At 37.4% G+C, this 16,310-nt stretch overlaps 1 protein-coding gene across 1 annotated transcript in view; it reads right to left on the minus strand.

Moving 5' to 3' along the window:
- Nucleotides 1-16,310, minus strand: part of LOC139947069 (uncharacterized) — a 57,398-nt gene that overhangs the window by 18,170 nt on the left and 22,918 nt on the right. Inside the window, 2 exon segments of the mRNA XM_071944903.1 lie at nt 7,511-7,639; nt 9,569-9,708. Coding sequence (XP_071801004.1) covers nt 7,511-7,639; nt 9,569-9,708 — 269 coding nt within the window.

Consider the following 16,310-nt stretch of genomic DNA (forward strand, 5'->3'; position numbering starts at 1 on the left):
CACGCTTCAGTCGACAAGTCAGTTCTCATTTCGTCACAACGGACAATGGTTTTCAAGCACAGTCAAGGAAAAGAAAACAGCCAGAGCCCAACTTTGTTTTCTGTCTCTTTTCAAGCTTTGCATAGCCCACATTTTTATAAAGACCACTTGTTAAATATTAACAGAACGTAAACATGGCATTACAAATGGCCTCTCTGCAAACAGACTTTTTATGATCGTCAAGGCTTCACCCATGTCATTGCAGTATCTCAGTGTATATGGGTTATCGAAGCATTCAAAAAGGCAAAGTTTAATAGATTTGCTGGTAGGGGAAGGGAGTGGCTGGTTTACCTTCATAGAAAGGCAGAGGCAGAGTTAACCCACGAATGGTTGAATCCTTTGTAGACCATGTTCTCCTCAATAATCACGGTCCTGCCCAGGATTACTTAAGAAAATGTTTCCCTGGAAACCGTTGTGATATACATGTAGATCAGTTACATGGTAGATCATAGAAAAAAACTAAAACCAAAGAAGTGCTCAAAATTAATGGCTTTTGGATACCATTTTATTGGTAAATAGTATTAAATACCCAATTTTACATTTCGTTGAAACCTTTGAAAGGAAATTGCAAGTATAATATTAAAAGTGTAGAAAATGTGCGGTGGTAGGAAACAGAGGAAATTCTTGCAGTGGTGGTTGGGGAATCATGAGTGATGGGAGGGTTTTCTGGCACCGACAACTGTGGACAAGAACCCTGATAATCAGTCCCGATTTGCCAAGATGAAGTTTAAAAAAAAAAAATTAAATATTTTGTGTGTGTGAAATACACATATCCCCTGGGAAAATGTTAAAATGGGTATTGAAACGGAACAAAAACTTATTGGTTAGACGCGTTAAGCAGCCTTCAGTTATTCAGGGAATTCCATTTATCAACTGATACGTTTTACTAACAGGTTGAATGTTTTAAAGAATTTTTACTCCTATTGTTACAACTACTACATGCCATGTTCAGTGCCCAAGAGCATGTCCACACGACTAAAGGCACTATGTAAGTGTTGCAGACCTGATACTTCACTGAGGCAACGAAGGCGATCGCCTCCGTTGCCCCCTTGCCATTGCCTTGGTGCCCTTGAAATGCTCCAGTAAAAATTTACAATTTCCTCATAGGGTGCCCTTTGCCAAAGAGAAAATGCCTAGGTGCCCTTGCACCTTTCAAAACGAAGCATACAGGCCTGGTGTTGGTATTATTTTATAGATAAAACATTTTGAAAGACATTTGTTTTCATTTTGAAGTACTACGGTTATGGAAAAAAGATACGTTTTTTATAAATTTTAATCTGACTTGGAACCTGAAAAAAAATATTACTGTCAGATACATTTCTCAGATTGTGTATTAATGATATTGATTGGTATTTTTTCTCTAGCTACCATGCAATCTTTGTGGTGGTAAGACACTGCTCTGGAATTGCAAGGATCGTGGGTTCGAGTCCAACCCGAATAACATGCCTGTGATATTTTTTCACAGAAAGTACTAACTATACAGTGCTAACACACATCGGTGTATAAGGGTTAAACCAAAATGAATATTCTTTATCCCCGATGCAGATTTTATTAAATTGTTGCAGTACCCGCTGCTAAAATGCTTTACATACAATATACATATGTAGTCTACTTAAAAGGTCAAAAAATAGTTATATTTTCTGCAGTTTGTACAGCTGTTCTGTTTGGGGCAACCTACACAGTTCATAAAATGTCAGCAACCCATGAAAGTGCACGTACAATAGGAGGGTAGGATGCTCAGTCACGATCCAATCAGAGCTGAGAGTTCAAGTGTGCAGATCATGAGGAGGGCTGAACAGAAATGTTGAAACATTTAACCACAAACAATTTAAAAAAAATTATAAACTCAGTGCAACAGCTGATAGGGAAAAAAATGATTCTAACTTTTACATAAATGTGCCGTATGTTACAAGAACACTCAAAATAACCAATAATTAACTGTTGATTTTTTTTTTCTTCAAACTTGTGACAAATAAATGAAATTTGCAATGAGGCATGGAGGCGCCTGTGTTGCCGGTTAAGTATCAGAGCCCAATTTCAAGGCTCTGCTTACTGACGAATTCTGCGCTTACGATCACCATTTACCGCTTACGCTATGTAAGCATAGAACGCCTAATACTGTGGAGTATGCATGCGCACAAACCAAAACTCCCCGCTAACCAGTGAAATATCTCGACGTACGCACAGAATTCCCTGCTTCTGTAAGCGAAGATTTTGTGCTTACGGTAAGCAGACGAGCCATGAAATTGGGTCCTGGCCTGGTGACAGTGACACAGTATGCAACATCGTTAGTCCAATCCTCCAAACAAAAGTACATGTTATGGAATTTGATTCAACCCACATGCACATAAGCTCTATGCTGGCCTAAACACCGTACAGTTAGAAACTGTGTGAAAAAAACATGGTCTGGGTAGAAACCCAAATCACAACCACGGGCATATGTAATATTCACCCCGTACCCGTTCCCTACCCTTTTTATTTCAGAGCTGCCAACATTTGCATCTTGCAATCGGGGAGATTCATATTGAGCAGACTTTTGCGCAACACTCAAGTTGCGCAAAAGTGATGGCACCCTCTGTTGCTCAGTCACGCTAAGGAATGAGACAGTCAACTCAATATGCTGTACAACAATCAGAGAAAAAGTTTCCATACTCGGGAAGAGTTGGCAGGTCTGCCAAATATACAGTAAAAACAATCCCCTCTTGAACTTACAGGCAGTGGACACTTTTGGTAATTACTCAAAATAATTATTGGCATAAAACCTATCTTGCTAACGAGTAATGGGGAGAGCTTGATGATATAAAACATTGTGAGAAAAGGCTCCCTCGGAAGTAAAAAAAAAAGGTAGTTTTCCACGAATTTGATTTCGAGACCTCAGATTAGAAATTTGAGGTCTTGAAATCAAGCATCTGAAAGCACACAACTTCATGTGACAAGGGTGTTTTTTCTTTCATTATTATCTCGCAACTTCAACGACTGATTGCGCTCAAATTTTCACAGGTCTGTTATTTTATGCATGTGTTGAGATACACCAATTGTGATGACTAGTCTTTGACAATTACCAATAGTGTCCACTGTCTTCAAATGATGAGGAAACGCCTAAATGATGAGGAAACAAACTGCCTGTAAATGTAATGGCTTTTGCTCGCATTCACTTTGATGAGGAAGTATAAACTAATTATTTTATCTTCAAAATGAAAACAAATCTGATAACAACAATATTTCTTGAGGAGATCTGATATCATCTTCAGATTGTTGATCAAGTCGTGAAAGGAATTGAAAATATACAAAACAAAGTACAAATTGTTCTACGTTGTTACGCTTTGTAACATAAGGGATACTGAATGGAAATAAGAGAGAAAAGTGACTCGGAACTTTCTCCAGGTTCAATGGCAAAAGGTTCACCCTCCTAGAAGCCTTGTTTTGGCACATTTCCATTTCTACACGGGCATCTGGAACTGGACCCTAAATTCAGACAAGCAACTTTCTAATTGCAAACAAAAATCAGAGGAAATTAATAGCCGATAACTTTTGTACAGCGTTTTTATTTTATTTATTATTTTTTTTTATGCCACTGTTTTGAAACGAGGAAATCAGCTGATAAGCAGCGTTTTTTTATTTATAGTTCTTTATGGCACTGTTTTGAAACGAGGAAATCAGCGGATCAGCTGCAAAGTTGCATGCCTGTAAATTACATCATGTTGTTTGGAAGAGGATGTGAAGAATTGTAATGTGCACCGACAATGAGTTGGCAAGTATCACACTGATTGCCCACACTGTTTGCATTGTGTCGTCAGTTTGTTTCAACATAAAGGGTTTGGGTACAATGTACTTTTTGTAGAACACAAAACACAATGTCCACAGATTTTAAAAGATAGCGATGGTAGAAAGCTTCCCGTCAAATATTTCTTACTGAGGTGCTGTACTTTTTGAACAAACATGTCATCATTTATGGTCTCAGTGAGACGAAAATTATTTTAGCACACAAGGTAATTACGCAACTCTCCTGAAAACATTGCTCTGTGATTTTCACTTTTTTTTTTTCCCCTCTCAACAACTTGAGGGACAAATGAGGCTGAAACTTTTACAGATACATTAACTTACATACATATGTACATCTCCATTCACAGTGAGTAGGGATCGTGTGATGGCCACAAATTTGATCTACAAAAGGTATCAAACCCTTTAAAGACAGTGGCCACTATTGGTAATTGTCAAAGACCAGCCTTCTTACTTGGTGTATCTCAACATATGCATAAAATAACAAACCTGTGAAAATTTGAGCTCAATCGGTCGTCGAAGCTGCAAGATAACTATGAAAGAAAAACACCCTTGTGAATTGTCAAATTCTAAATCTGAGGTCTCAAAATCAAATTCGTGGAAAACTACTTCTATCTCGAAAACTACGTCACTTCAGCGATAAGGGTGTTTTTTTCTTTCAGTATTATCTCACAACTTCGACGACCGATCGAGCTTAAATTTTCACAGGTTTGTTATTTCATGCATATAATGAGATACACCAAGTGAGAAGACTGGTCTTTGACAATTACCAATAGTGTCCAGTGTCTTTAAAAAAAACCATTGTTTTATCAAAACTACCAAATCTGTATAACACCTTTAAATTGAACTATATAGGACTCCCATGATTGGAGTGTGTTTTAAACGTTCTGAACAGACGCAGAAACTATTCCCTCCATCCATAAAAACATCGTTTTTATTAAGACCTCATTCCCAAACATTCTAAGCATTCAATCACAAATAAACAGCCCTCAAGCGCAGCCTCTTCTATCTGCCGAATGATCCCACATTTTTATAAACATTGCCTGTCCGGTGACTACTGTACCAGGAACGTTGCCTTTTGATCTCCGCTACTGCAGACCTAGAGTGTAATACGCCAACCATTATTTGATATGAGTGTGTTTGACACATGAAGGTTGGCTAAATTATTCCCAGTTGAGATTAATTTCATTTATGACGGATCTGTTTAAGCTCCAACAACAACGGCTCAAAAAAAAGGATGCTGAAAAAAAAACTCTCTTGCTTAAAGGCACTGGACGCTGTTGGTAAATACTCCACGAAATTGTCAGCATAAAAAATTATTTGGTAAAGAGCAATTGCGCGCTGTTGATGGTATCAAACATTGTGAGAAACGGCTCCCTCTGCAGTAATTTAGTTTTTGAGAAAAAGGTAAATTTTCACTTCTATAATAAAACAATTCAGGCCAGAAGCATTCAAGTATGCATCTGAAAGCACAACAAATTGTGCAACAAGGGTGTTTTTTATTCTTTTATTATTCTCTTGCAACTTTGATGACCAATTTTAGTCCAAACTGTTTGGTATTGCAACATACACATTACAACACACCAATGTTTTCCCTGACAAGCCATACATAGACATACAACTTTCTTTGATGACCAATTTAGTCCAAACTGTTTGGTATTGCAACATATACATTACTACACACCAATGTTTTCCCTGACAAGCCATACATAGACATACAACTTTCTTATTACAAAACAAAAAGAGGATCACACTCAACTTTTGTACAGAGTTTTTCAGTTTTCTTATGGCAAAAGAAAAAGAGGAAATCAGCTGATCAGCTAAAAAGTTGCATGCCTGGGATATGACTGGACATTACTCAACTGAAAGTAAAACTAACTTCTGTAATTCTGAAGGAAAATACAGTTCTATGATGTCAGACCAAGACGTACTGACTTTTACAAGGTTCAAGCTCTTTATCAATGACACGGGGGCTTTACATTTGCAATACGCATGACTTATACGCATGACGTACATATATGGACAGTGAATTGCACTGAACTCAGTTCAGGTCTGCATCGAAAGTGTAACCTTTACGTAGTATGTGTACATGTGTTTTAACTGAAAAACTGAAACTACTATTTAAGTATCCTGTTTGTACAAGTCATTGCGTCAAATGTTTGCGTATCTGCTTAACGCCCACGGTTTTTACTACTTCCGACTCTAGAGCTGCCACACATTTGCTTGAAATTTTATCTCAAATCGTTTCATCATTCAAAAGTATTTCTTATACCACAGAAACTTTTAGTTCCGAAAAGACCTTGAAGGATTTGGGTACTTTTTGTAATACATAACACAATGTGCCCAGATTTAAACGTACAGTTTGAAGATAATGATACTGGTAGAAAGCTTCCCTTAAAATATTACTTGCTGAGCTGCTGAAGTAAAACACATCAAAAACTCCCGCCTTAATCAAATCTGGCGTCATGATACGCACATCAGACACAACCATCAAATTCTAGTCGTTACATCATTACTATTCGTTGATCAATTAGACATGGCAGCCTCTTGGGCTGATCCACTCACAACAAGTTCAGACAATCTCGGTGATCTAGTTGGTGAGACACTGCTCTAGAATTGCAAAGGTTGTGGGTTTGAATCTCAACAGAGTAATATGCCACGTTTTTTTCACAGAACTCGTGGAAAGTACTGAGTATACAATGCTAACGCACATCGGTGTATATGGGTAAATGAACATTCTTAATACCCCTGATGCCAATTTAACATCTATTAATCACAGAAAAGTTAATGGAATAGTTATTGAGCCTTCAACCAAAAGAGAGAGGAAAGGGTGCAAGGGTGTGGGGAGGGCAGGAGAATGAACAGAGCTGCCAACATTTCACATCTTGCAATTAGGAAGATTCTGTTTGTACAACAATCAACAGGCCTCCAAATAACCCACTGCACCGGGAGCAATTGCCGGGGTGCCCTGTGCTTTTGCTGTGGTGCATTTTCCCCGTAGAAGTGCCCCCGTACCAGAGGGAAATTGCTGTGCCCCTTCAAGGGCAAAGCCAAAGCCATGAATCCGGGAAATATTTACAATTACACAGACCAGGGCCCCATTTCATAGAGCTGCTAAGCACAAAAATTTGCTTAGCATGAAATTTTTGCCTTCATAAAAACAGCATTACCGACCAAATTTTCACGTGATTTTCAGGATAAGCAAACAACAGCTGAATACCTGTAACAAGCAATATGCAACAAATGGAAATTTGGTTGGTACATGTAGTCCTGTTTTTATCAAGGAGGAAATTTCGAGCTAAGCAATTTTTTTTGCTAAGCAACTCTATGAAATTGGGCCCGGATACTTCACTGAGGCAATGAAGGGGATTGCCTCCATGCCCCCTGGTCATTGCCTTGGTGCCCTTGAAATGCTCCGGTAGAAATTTATTATTTCCTCATAGGGTGCCCTTGACCAAGGAGATAATGCCTTGGTGCCCTTGCCCTTTTAAAAATGAAGCATAGAGGCTTCATGTACATTCAACTAATACACTGTAGGCAAAAAAAAAGGTTCCATACTCGGGGAGATTTTCAAAACATGGACAATTTTGTGTACATGTAGTTTCAAGAAAACTTTCTGCAAAGAATCAAGGAGAGTTGGCAGCTCTGAACTGAGGGGCAACTTGGACAAGACAAAGAAGACGATACTCACTCTTGGAAACTCAATGTCATACTCGGAGGAGTCCGTGTCACAGTTGAGTCTGGAGAGACTGATGCTCTGACAGAGATTGGAGACGGTGACTTCATCTTCATGGTACTCCTTCAACTTCTCAAAGATGTCCTGAGCAAGGTTTAAAAGCCAAAGCACAGAGAGGTTGATCAAAATCAACTCTCCTTAGATTAATTTTGTTCGATTCCACTCTAGTGAATTTGTTTTTGTTCAACACAATAATTTACCCATCAGTCAGTTTCCCCTGTGGTTCATTAATTGATATTAAAAGAAGAAACAAATGTCCACAGATTTACATTCAATTTACACAGTTTATAATGATGGTAGAAAGCTTCCCTTGAAATATTACTTGATGAGGTGCTATAGTTTTTGTGAAATGAGTGAAACAATTTCACACACAAAAATGTTTGTGTAAGTTTTAGCATGTAAAACAAATTTACCAGTTATGGTACATATGGTATATATGTAATTACCATTTTAATACGTTTGACATTGCTATAACAATTTTTATCTCAGTAGGTCTGCACCAGAACGTAAACGAAAACCTAAACGAAAACCAACAATCCTTTAAGATTTTAATTTATCTTTTAAACTGTTGAACTAGGGTTAACATTGCGTTAAAAATCATTTAAAAAAAACCAAATGAACAAAGAACACCATCTTCCCTTTAGTTATAAAAAAAATACACCCTCAGCATTAATCAATTGAGAAAAAAATTCAATCCGAACTTCTTTTTTAAAATGTTTATATCCTGAGAAATCCAAACCGCCCACAAATCCTTTTTAAAAAAATCCATGGTTTGTCCAGCCAAAGTTTGTCCGGTGAAGTTCCTGCTGCAAAGACAGGCTAAGTCTATGGTTGACTCGAGGTCAAACCAATATTATCAGCGTCCATGTGTACAGGTTTGGCAGTTGGGAAACTGTGGTATACTATTGCATTTTTATGGATTTTTTTAATGCGTTTTTATGGGTTCCTTTACACAATTTCAAAACCAATCAATTGCCGGTCACCATAAACAAAGTTTATTATTTTAACCAGCCCCCCCACACACACTTAAAAAAAAAAAGATTTGTGACTCTCTGCTTAATTAGGTGCTTAATTAGATTGCTTTAAAGACACACTTCTTTAACGTATAATTCATGCATTTTTGTTTGATACCTAGTACATCTTGAATCTTGGATTTGTTTTCTGATGTGTTTTTTCTCTACAGCGATTAGGGACATGTTTAATCTGTAGTGGGATATGCACTATATAAAAGTGGTTAAAGCCATTGGACACTTTCGGAACAGAAAACAATTTAAAAGTTCACAGATTTACAATTAACTTACAGGGTTTACAGAAGGTAATGGTAAAAGACTGCTCTTGAAATCATATTCCATGAAATGCGTTACTTTTTGAGAAAACATTAAAACCTTATAAATTCTCTATATCAAGATTTACAGATTTATTTAAAACACAGGAGATACAGCAAGTGAGAAGACTGGTCTTTGACAATTACCAATAGTGTCCAGTGTCTTTAATTATTATTATTTATTTATTATTAGGTGTGTTTTTTCTTCAAACTGGTAAACACCTATTAATATTGTTCTCTTGGTTTTGGAGGTATGTTTTTCCTTATTTATTTGTTTTTATTTTATTTTATTCAACATCCAACAGCTCAAGCGCCAACTAAAGGATGGATGTCTCCATTTTATTCACGTTAGAGACTGTGTTTTGGTAAGATTTTACTAAATATGCTTTTATCTATACTGTCCATAGAGCGATTAAGAGCACCAAATTCAAACTCTGGTAATTCAGATGAGCAGAGTGTGGGTTCGAGTCCCGGTCATGACACCTAACCATGATACTTCGTCCTTTGGATGGGACGTAAAGCCATTGGTGCTGTGTGTTGTGTTAAAGGACAGGGACACTGTTCCCTTTGGCAGACCACAAAACAGCTATTTTAGCTGGAACTCTGCGTACAGCAATGGAGGACCAAAGTGTTCGGAGGGTAGGGCCATCATCCGATGCTCCGCATCGACTGAATCAATGAGTTCTTACCTTCAAATCAGTGCTTGCTTGGCTGTATTGGACCTGGATGCATTGACTCCTAGAGGCTGGGGTAATGAGATTGTTCTGCACTGGTGTACGGTAACGGTAATGATCTCTGAGGGTCTTAAAATCACACAGGGTGGACACAGCTAGACAAAAAAAAGGAAGACAAAAATGAAAAAACAATGGTTAGTTTTATCTTATTCATTTAAAAAAAATTAAATACGGTTTTGCCGTAGACCTGAGAGGAAATAGAGGGCGCACAAGCCTACTTATGCAGCTCGGCGTGCAGCCATTTTGTTAGTTCTTATTTTAAACTGTATGCTGTAGTTTGTGGTAAGGCCAAATAAAAATAAAAACATGTTAAGCGTCCCCACCGCTTCCATTTTAGAGGCACCTCCTTTTGAAATTTTTCTGTTTTGTTTTCAACAACAAAAAACAAATGATTTTTGTTAACAATCTCTGCGGAAAAAAAATATATATATTAAAAAAAAGGCCTAAGCGATTGTCTTTAAAAATGTGTCAGTTTGGAGCATTTTATGTGCACGGTGTTTACAACAATCAAACGAAGTCCAAAAGCCAGAAACAGTAATCATGGAGCCCACATGTAGGTTTACGTCAAGGTTTGGAAACAGCCCCTGGACTATTTCCCAGCCCTCATGACGTAAAGAGCGTGCTCATGCAAGTTTGAATTTGTGTTTAACATCACCAGATGCCCCTAACTGAATTCAAGATTGAAGTACATAATGTAGATCCATACAGGTTGCTGGCCTTCATTTAAATCGCACATTCACTTCATGTGTGTGGCTCGTGCGGCAAATAATGAGCTTGAAATTATTGTATATTATACAATTTCCAACTGAACACAAACACTAAGTTATATGTAAGGTATACATGTAATTAAACAGGCCAAATGAAAACAAATTCCAGTTAACCATCCCCGCCCGCATTCTTTTTTGGGGCCGCATCCTTTTTAAAAAAAATTTTTTGTATGTATTTACAATAAAAAGAATAACAATAATAAAAAAGTTTTTTTTTTATTTTTTTATTTTTTATCCATCCTTTCAAAAAGACTGGCCTAGATGCTTTTTCCTGATTCTAGCGTGATGCTCTCGAACACATGTAACCACCTGTTTCATTTAACAAAATTAGTGAACGCCTATTTAGCAAATCTTTTTAGTGTAATAATCCGACCCTGTTAACCTGGGTCCTCATGAAACAAATTTGCGGTGGGTTCAAACTGAAGAATATTGTTGGCCTGTTTGATTTGAAATACTTAGCGGCCATCTTGAAAAAAAAATAAAAAAATAAAAAATAAAAAATAAAGGCCCTCATCCTTCTCTTTTTGAAAAAATCCGGACGATCAACTGGTATATTTTTTTACTTGGCTTTATTAAAAAAAAAAGTAAATAACAAGCACACAAAGAAATATACACAAATGTACAATGAACAAGTACGAAAGCCAGTCATCTCGCCCACTGGAAAGCTCACCCTGACAAAGTCTCCCCAAAACAAGCTTGCCTTAGTAGCATTCTCGCCCCTAGAAAATGAAGCATCACGTATATAAAAACCGACCATTATTATTATTAAAATATGTACACTTATACATAGTTTACTCCACATCATGCATACACAGGGGTCGAAATTGCCACTAGCCCGCTAGCCCGGGACTACCACATTTACAGCCGCGCTACTCATTTTTCCAGCTTGATAGCCCGACGGGCTAGTGGAAAAATAATGCAAAAATCATCATCACAAACAATAAAGAACTATGTTATTGGTGTATTGTAAAGTTTGAGCCGTGACGCGAGACATAATGTGTCTTTCGGGCTACCAAAATCTAATCAGGGCTACTAAAAATTATTGGTCACTAGCCCTGCTGACAACCATGGAAATACACTTAATTTCGACCCCTGATACATGAATGAACACCACATCAAGGTCCCTCCCTATGGGCATTGCACATCAGGTGTAATCTTTACAATACAATGATGTAAGTTTCAGTTGCGGAATATTGCATCGTGAATAACAAAATCCCTGGTGTATATTTCTGTCCTTTTAATCTGTATCATGTTGTGATCATTTGTCTTTAACTAATCATTGTTTTATTCTTATACAGTGCATGTGGCAATGAAAATTAAATTTCTGTATATTTATGATGCGGATGTACAATGTAGTAGGGGTAGAAAACCCAAACCCTACTACACGGACAATAAAACTCTTAATTTACAGAATGTTTAAATTTATAACATGCAAATTGGGCCCCTGTTGCACTTCATCCTACCATGGATTCTAATTTATTCCTTCATGATCCTATGTACATAGCTTGGTTCTTACAGTACATTAACGTTTATGTTAGGCATCATTACACATGGTCTATTGGCCCATAAAGCAAGGACCAAGGTTGGCCACATCCTACCACCATAAAGTGTCCCCATTAAAAGGTCAACCACCATAAATAAACAGAACCATTAGCAACAGTTTATGGTCTCAATTTAACTCAATTTAACCACTGGATATCTTAAATTACACAGGATTAGCTATTGGGGACCCAATTTCATGGCCCAATTTCATAACCTGCTAAGCACAAAAAATTGCTTAGCAATTGCCTTGATAAAAACTGGATTACCAACCAAATTTCCATGTGATTTTCGGGATAAGCAAAACAGCTGAATAACAAGCAATATGTTTAACAAATGGACATTTGGTTGGTAAACCTGTTTTTATCAAGGCAGAAACTGTATGCTAAGCAAATTTGTGTGCTTAGCAGCTCTATGAAATTGGGCACAGGTGTAATCCCTTATCAGGGTCTGGATCTAAGTGTTTTTACATGTGATTTACATGAGGTTTACCTTAAAAGGATTTCTGGATGGGTAGCTACATGTGTGCAGCTAGCTACAAGGTCCAGACCTGGACAAAATGTAGCGAAGGAGATTGCCATGCCCCCTGTTCATTGCCTTGGTGCCCTTGAAATGCTCAAGTAGAAATTTACAATTTCCTCAGAGGGTGCCCTTTACCAAGGAGAAAATGCCTTGGTGCCCTTGCCCTTTCAAACACGAAGCATACAGAACAGACCTGTATCTATTCATTCAACATTGTTTTATGCCTCTGAAGAAGGTCCGGTTTGGATCGAAAGCTAAGGCCATCTACCCTATTTATTATTCATTCAACATTGTGTATTTCTAAGATTAATCCATGATTCCACAGAGGTGAAAGACACGGAGAGAAAAGTACATAATGTGTGCATATTTTTGTATGGTTTAAACTATCAGTAGGAAAAAAGTGACGTACATAAAAATGGAAATGGAAAAGATGTATGACAAAGCAATTCAGCAGAATGTGGATAAACAAGTATTGTGCAATGTGTGTTTGACAATTAACAATACATGTAGACCACAAACATCTGGTCCGTGATATTTTGGGGAAAAGCCAGGATTTGTGAAAGATGCATGAGCTCTGAGCGAGTGTAATTCACCGAGGCAAATAATAATAAAAACATGTTTAGTAACCAGCCTTTTTGAAAAAAGGAAGGTGAGGGTTATTTTTTCTTCTTCAAAATGGCCGCCAGACACATTTTTTAATACAAACGGTTGGGATGTTTATGGGATCGTTGAAATATTATTTTAACTTTTTGTTTTCTTTAAATGGAGGCGGCCTCTAAAAAAGAAGCGGACAGGGTTGCTTAACATGTTTTTGGTTTATTGGGGCCTAAAGTACAAATTTAAAAACCCACATGCTGTGAGAAATACAAGCAGCAAGAATCCTTCAATCAACAAGTGGCTTTGAGTGCATTTTCAATGCAGAGAAGAAGAAAAACATATAATTTTAATCTCATGTTCGATTGAATATAACTCAAAGGTATAAATTTCCCTTGAATGCTGCCTTGAAGTAAGCCATTAAGAATAGGAGCTGTTGCATTAAAGGAACACATTACAATGTACCTCGGATCGGGTGACTTGGTCTTTGAAAAGCATTTGCAACTTCTTGTTACGAAATGCATTTGGTTAGAAAGGTGTTTTAAAGGTATAATGATCCACACAAATATGCCTCCAAGTTGCGTGGTTTTCCTTTTACTTTCCAACACGGTCTGCCATTTTGTGGAGTCAAAAATTTAACTACACAAATGGGTATGCCAGGTCATGACACATAAGAAAACCGTGCAATTTCGAGGCACATTTGTGGGGATCATTTTTAACTTTTTAAACGTAACTTTTTTACCAATGCATTTTATAACGTATCACTTTAAAGACACTGGACACTTGGAAATTGTCAAAGACTAGTCTTCACAGTTTATGTATATCAACATATGCATAAAATAACAAAATTTGAGCTCAATTGGTCGTCGAAGTTGCGAGATAACTAAGAAAGAAACAACACCCTTGTCAGACGGTGTTGTGTGCTTTCAGATGCTTGGTTTCGAGACCTCAAGTTCTAACTCTGAGGTCTCGAAATCAAATTCGTGGAAAATGACTTCTTTCTTGAAAACTACGTTACTTCAGAGGGAGCCGTTTCTCACAATGTTTTATACTATCAACCTCTCCCCCATTACTCGTTACCAAAATGAGGTTTTATGCTGATAATTATTTTGAGTAATTACCACTGCCTTTAAGAATCAGAATGAAATTGTTGTGAATTTGTAGCACTGTGTGTTAGACCTTGCTGTAGGCTGTGGATATAAGGAACGACACATCATACTGATTCTCAAGTACAATCAATGACTGACCGTCAATATGTATTCTCAAAGCCATAAAATACTGCAAGGTAACTTCAACAAATGAATGTTTGTACGACAGTTACAAACTGGCCTTTGGATTTAATACTATTGATCCATGACTGATGTGATTGACATGACAGAAATAAACCAGCGGAGAGCAACAATATTTTTTTTTAAATATCACACTGGAGGAATATTCAGGGAATTTCCTAGAAACATTTGGTTGAGCTTTAAATCACACTTGAAGAGAAGGTACTGGTAATCACTCATAAAATACATGGCAATAGAAGCCTCACTCACAGGAGCTTTCGATAAAGCATAATAGAGAATTATAAAATGTATTTTACCTCAACGTAATTTGAGCCATTACCCGGTTACTGTGGAACATGACCCCGTTTCTCGGGTACTATGGTACCCACTTCATGGGGCACTACTATGATAATGTTCCCCTTTTTCTGGGCACTATAAGGTACCCATTTCCCAGGTATTATTATACCAATTACCCAGGCACTATGATACCCATTTCCCGGGTACTATGGTACCCATTTTGCAAGTGCTACGGTACCTATTTTCTAGGTACTACGATTATTTCACACACACACTATGATCTTCATTGGAACTATGGTACCCATTTCCCAGGTATTATAATACCTATTTCCCAGGCACTATAATACCCATTTCCCGGGTACTATGGTACTCATTTTGCAAGTGCTATCGTACCTATTTTCTGGGTACTACAATTATTTCACATACACACTATGATCTTCATTGGAACTATGGTACCCATTTCCCACGCACTGTTGCTGCCCTTCCCTCTGGAAGTATGAATATACTCTTAAAAAACCTTGAAGCAAAACACCGCTGGGTGAAGCAAAACAAACAATGACACCTCCTGTGGAACGTGCTTTATAAGCCCCCCCCCTGTATTATAATAATTATTTTTAATTTTTATTATTATTAAAATAGTTTGATGAAGGTCCTGAAACTAAGACTACTGGCGCCTGTAAACAAAAGCCACAGGGGATACGGAACTGACACAAGTTATTGGACATCGGAGCGGTTGATCACCAGATGCGATAGTTGCGATGCGTTTAACCTTCATATATTGCACTGGCCGATCAATACACAGGAAGGTGCTGCAGAGTTCAAGTTTGGCTGGTAGTTTATTAAACATGGTAAAACAATAGCCTACATGTGTGAACTCTAACAAGGTAACCAAAGTCCGTGGAGTAATATACTTTGTAGTATACACAAATATCTCTAGGGATAATTCTAGCAACAAAAATGTATCTAGGGCCTAACATTACACCACTTTTTATTTGTTTATTTAAATTTTATGTAAAAACAAAAATTATTCTACCCTTGAAACTTTTTTTAGGCGTCTGACAGCACACCAATTTTAGTGTTTTTCGTTCATTTTTCTCATGCAACTTTGATGAAAATTGAGTCCAAATTTTCACAAAATTTGTTCTACATGTGTCTACCTGTATCCTATAGTCAAGGATTTTACAAGGAGAGCCTGGCTGGCTTTTGAACATGTTATTATTTTTCACATGATGCAATACACAAGTGATGTGTGCAACCAAATAAACGGGTCATGATTTAAACAAGAATGTCATGTTAATAATAATATTAAGTGCCTACAGAATGTGGGCACTCTGGTTTAACGCCAAACAGCAAAACCCGTTAAAGGTCAACCCCGCCACAAACGAAATATACACATCTCATAATGCCGCAGCTCAGCAAAAAGCACTTCGTATTTTATTCAACAAATGCCCTCATCCAAATCACGTCGAGCCAAAGAATCTGGGAAAAAAAAAATAGAAATGTAGTAAACAAAAAAAAAAAGTAAAAAAAAAAAAAAAAAAAAACAGGCTCTAAAGAAAAAAGAAAGAAAGAATGGGTTTCGGATTTTTCCCACAAACATTGAGTGGAACTCTTGATACGGAAATGGTCTCATAGGTAGAGCACACTGAACTCAACAATGGGAACAGGGGATAGAGTTGATATTTAAATTGCTGTCAATAAGACAGGAGA

This window comes from Asterias amurensis, chromosome 14 (assembly GCF_032118995.1).
Source record: "Asterias amurensis chromosome 14, ASM3211899v1".
Lineage (NCBI taxonomy): Eukaryota > Metazoa > Echinodermata > Asteroidea > Forcipulatida > Asteriidae > Asterias > Asterias amurensis.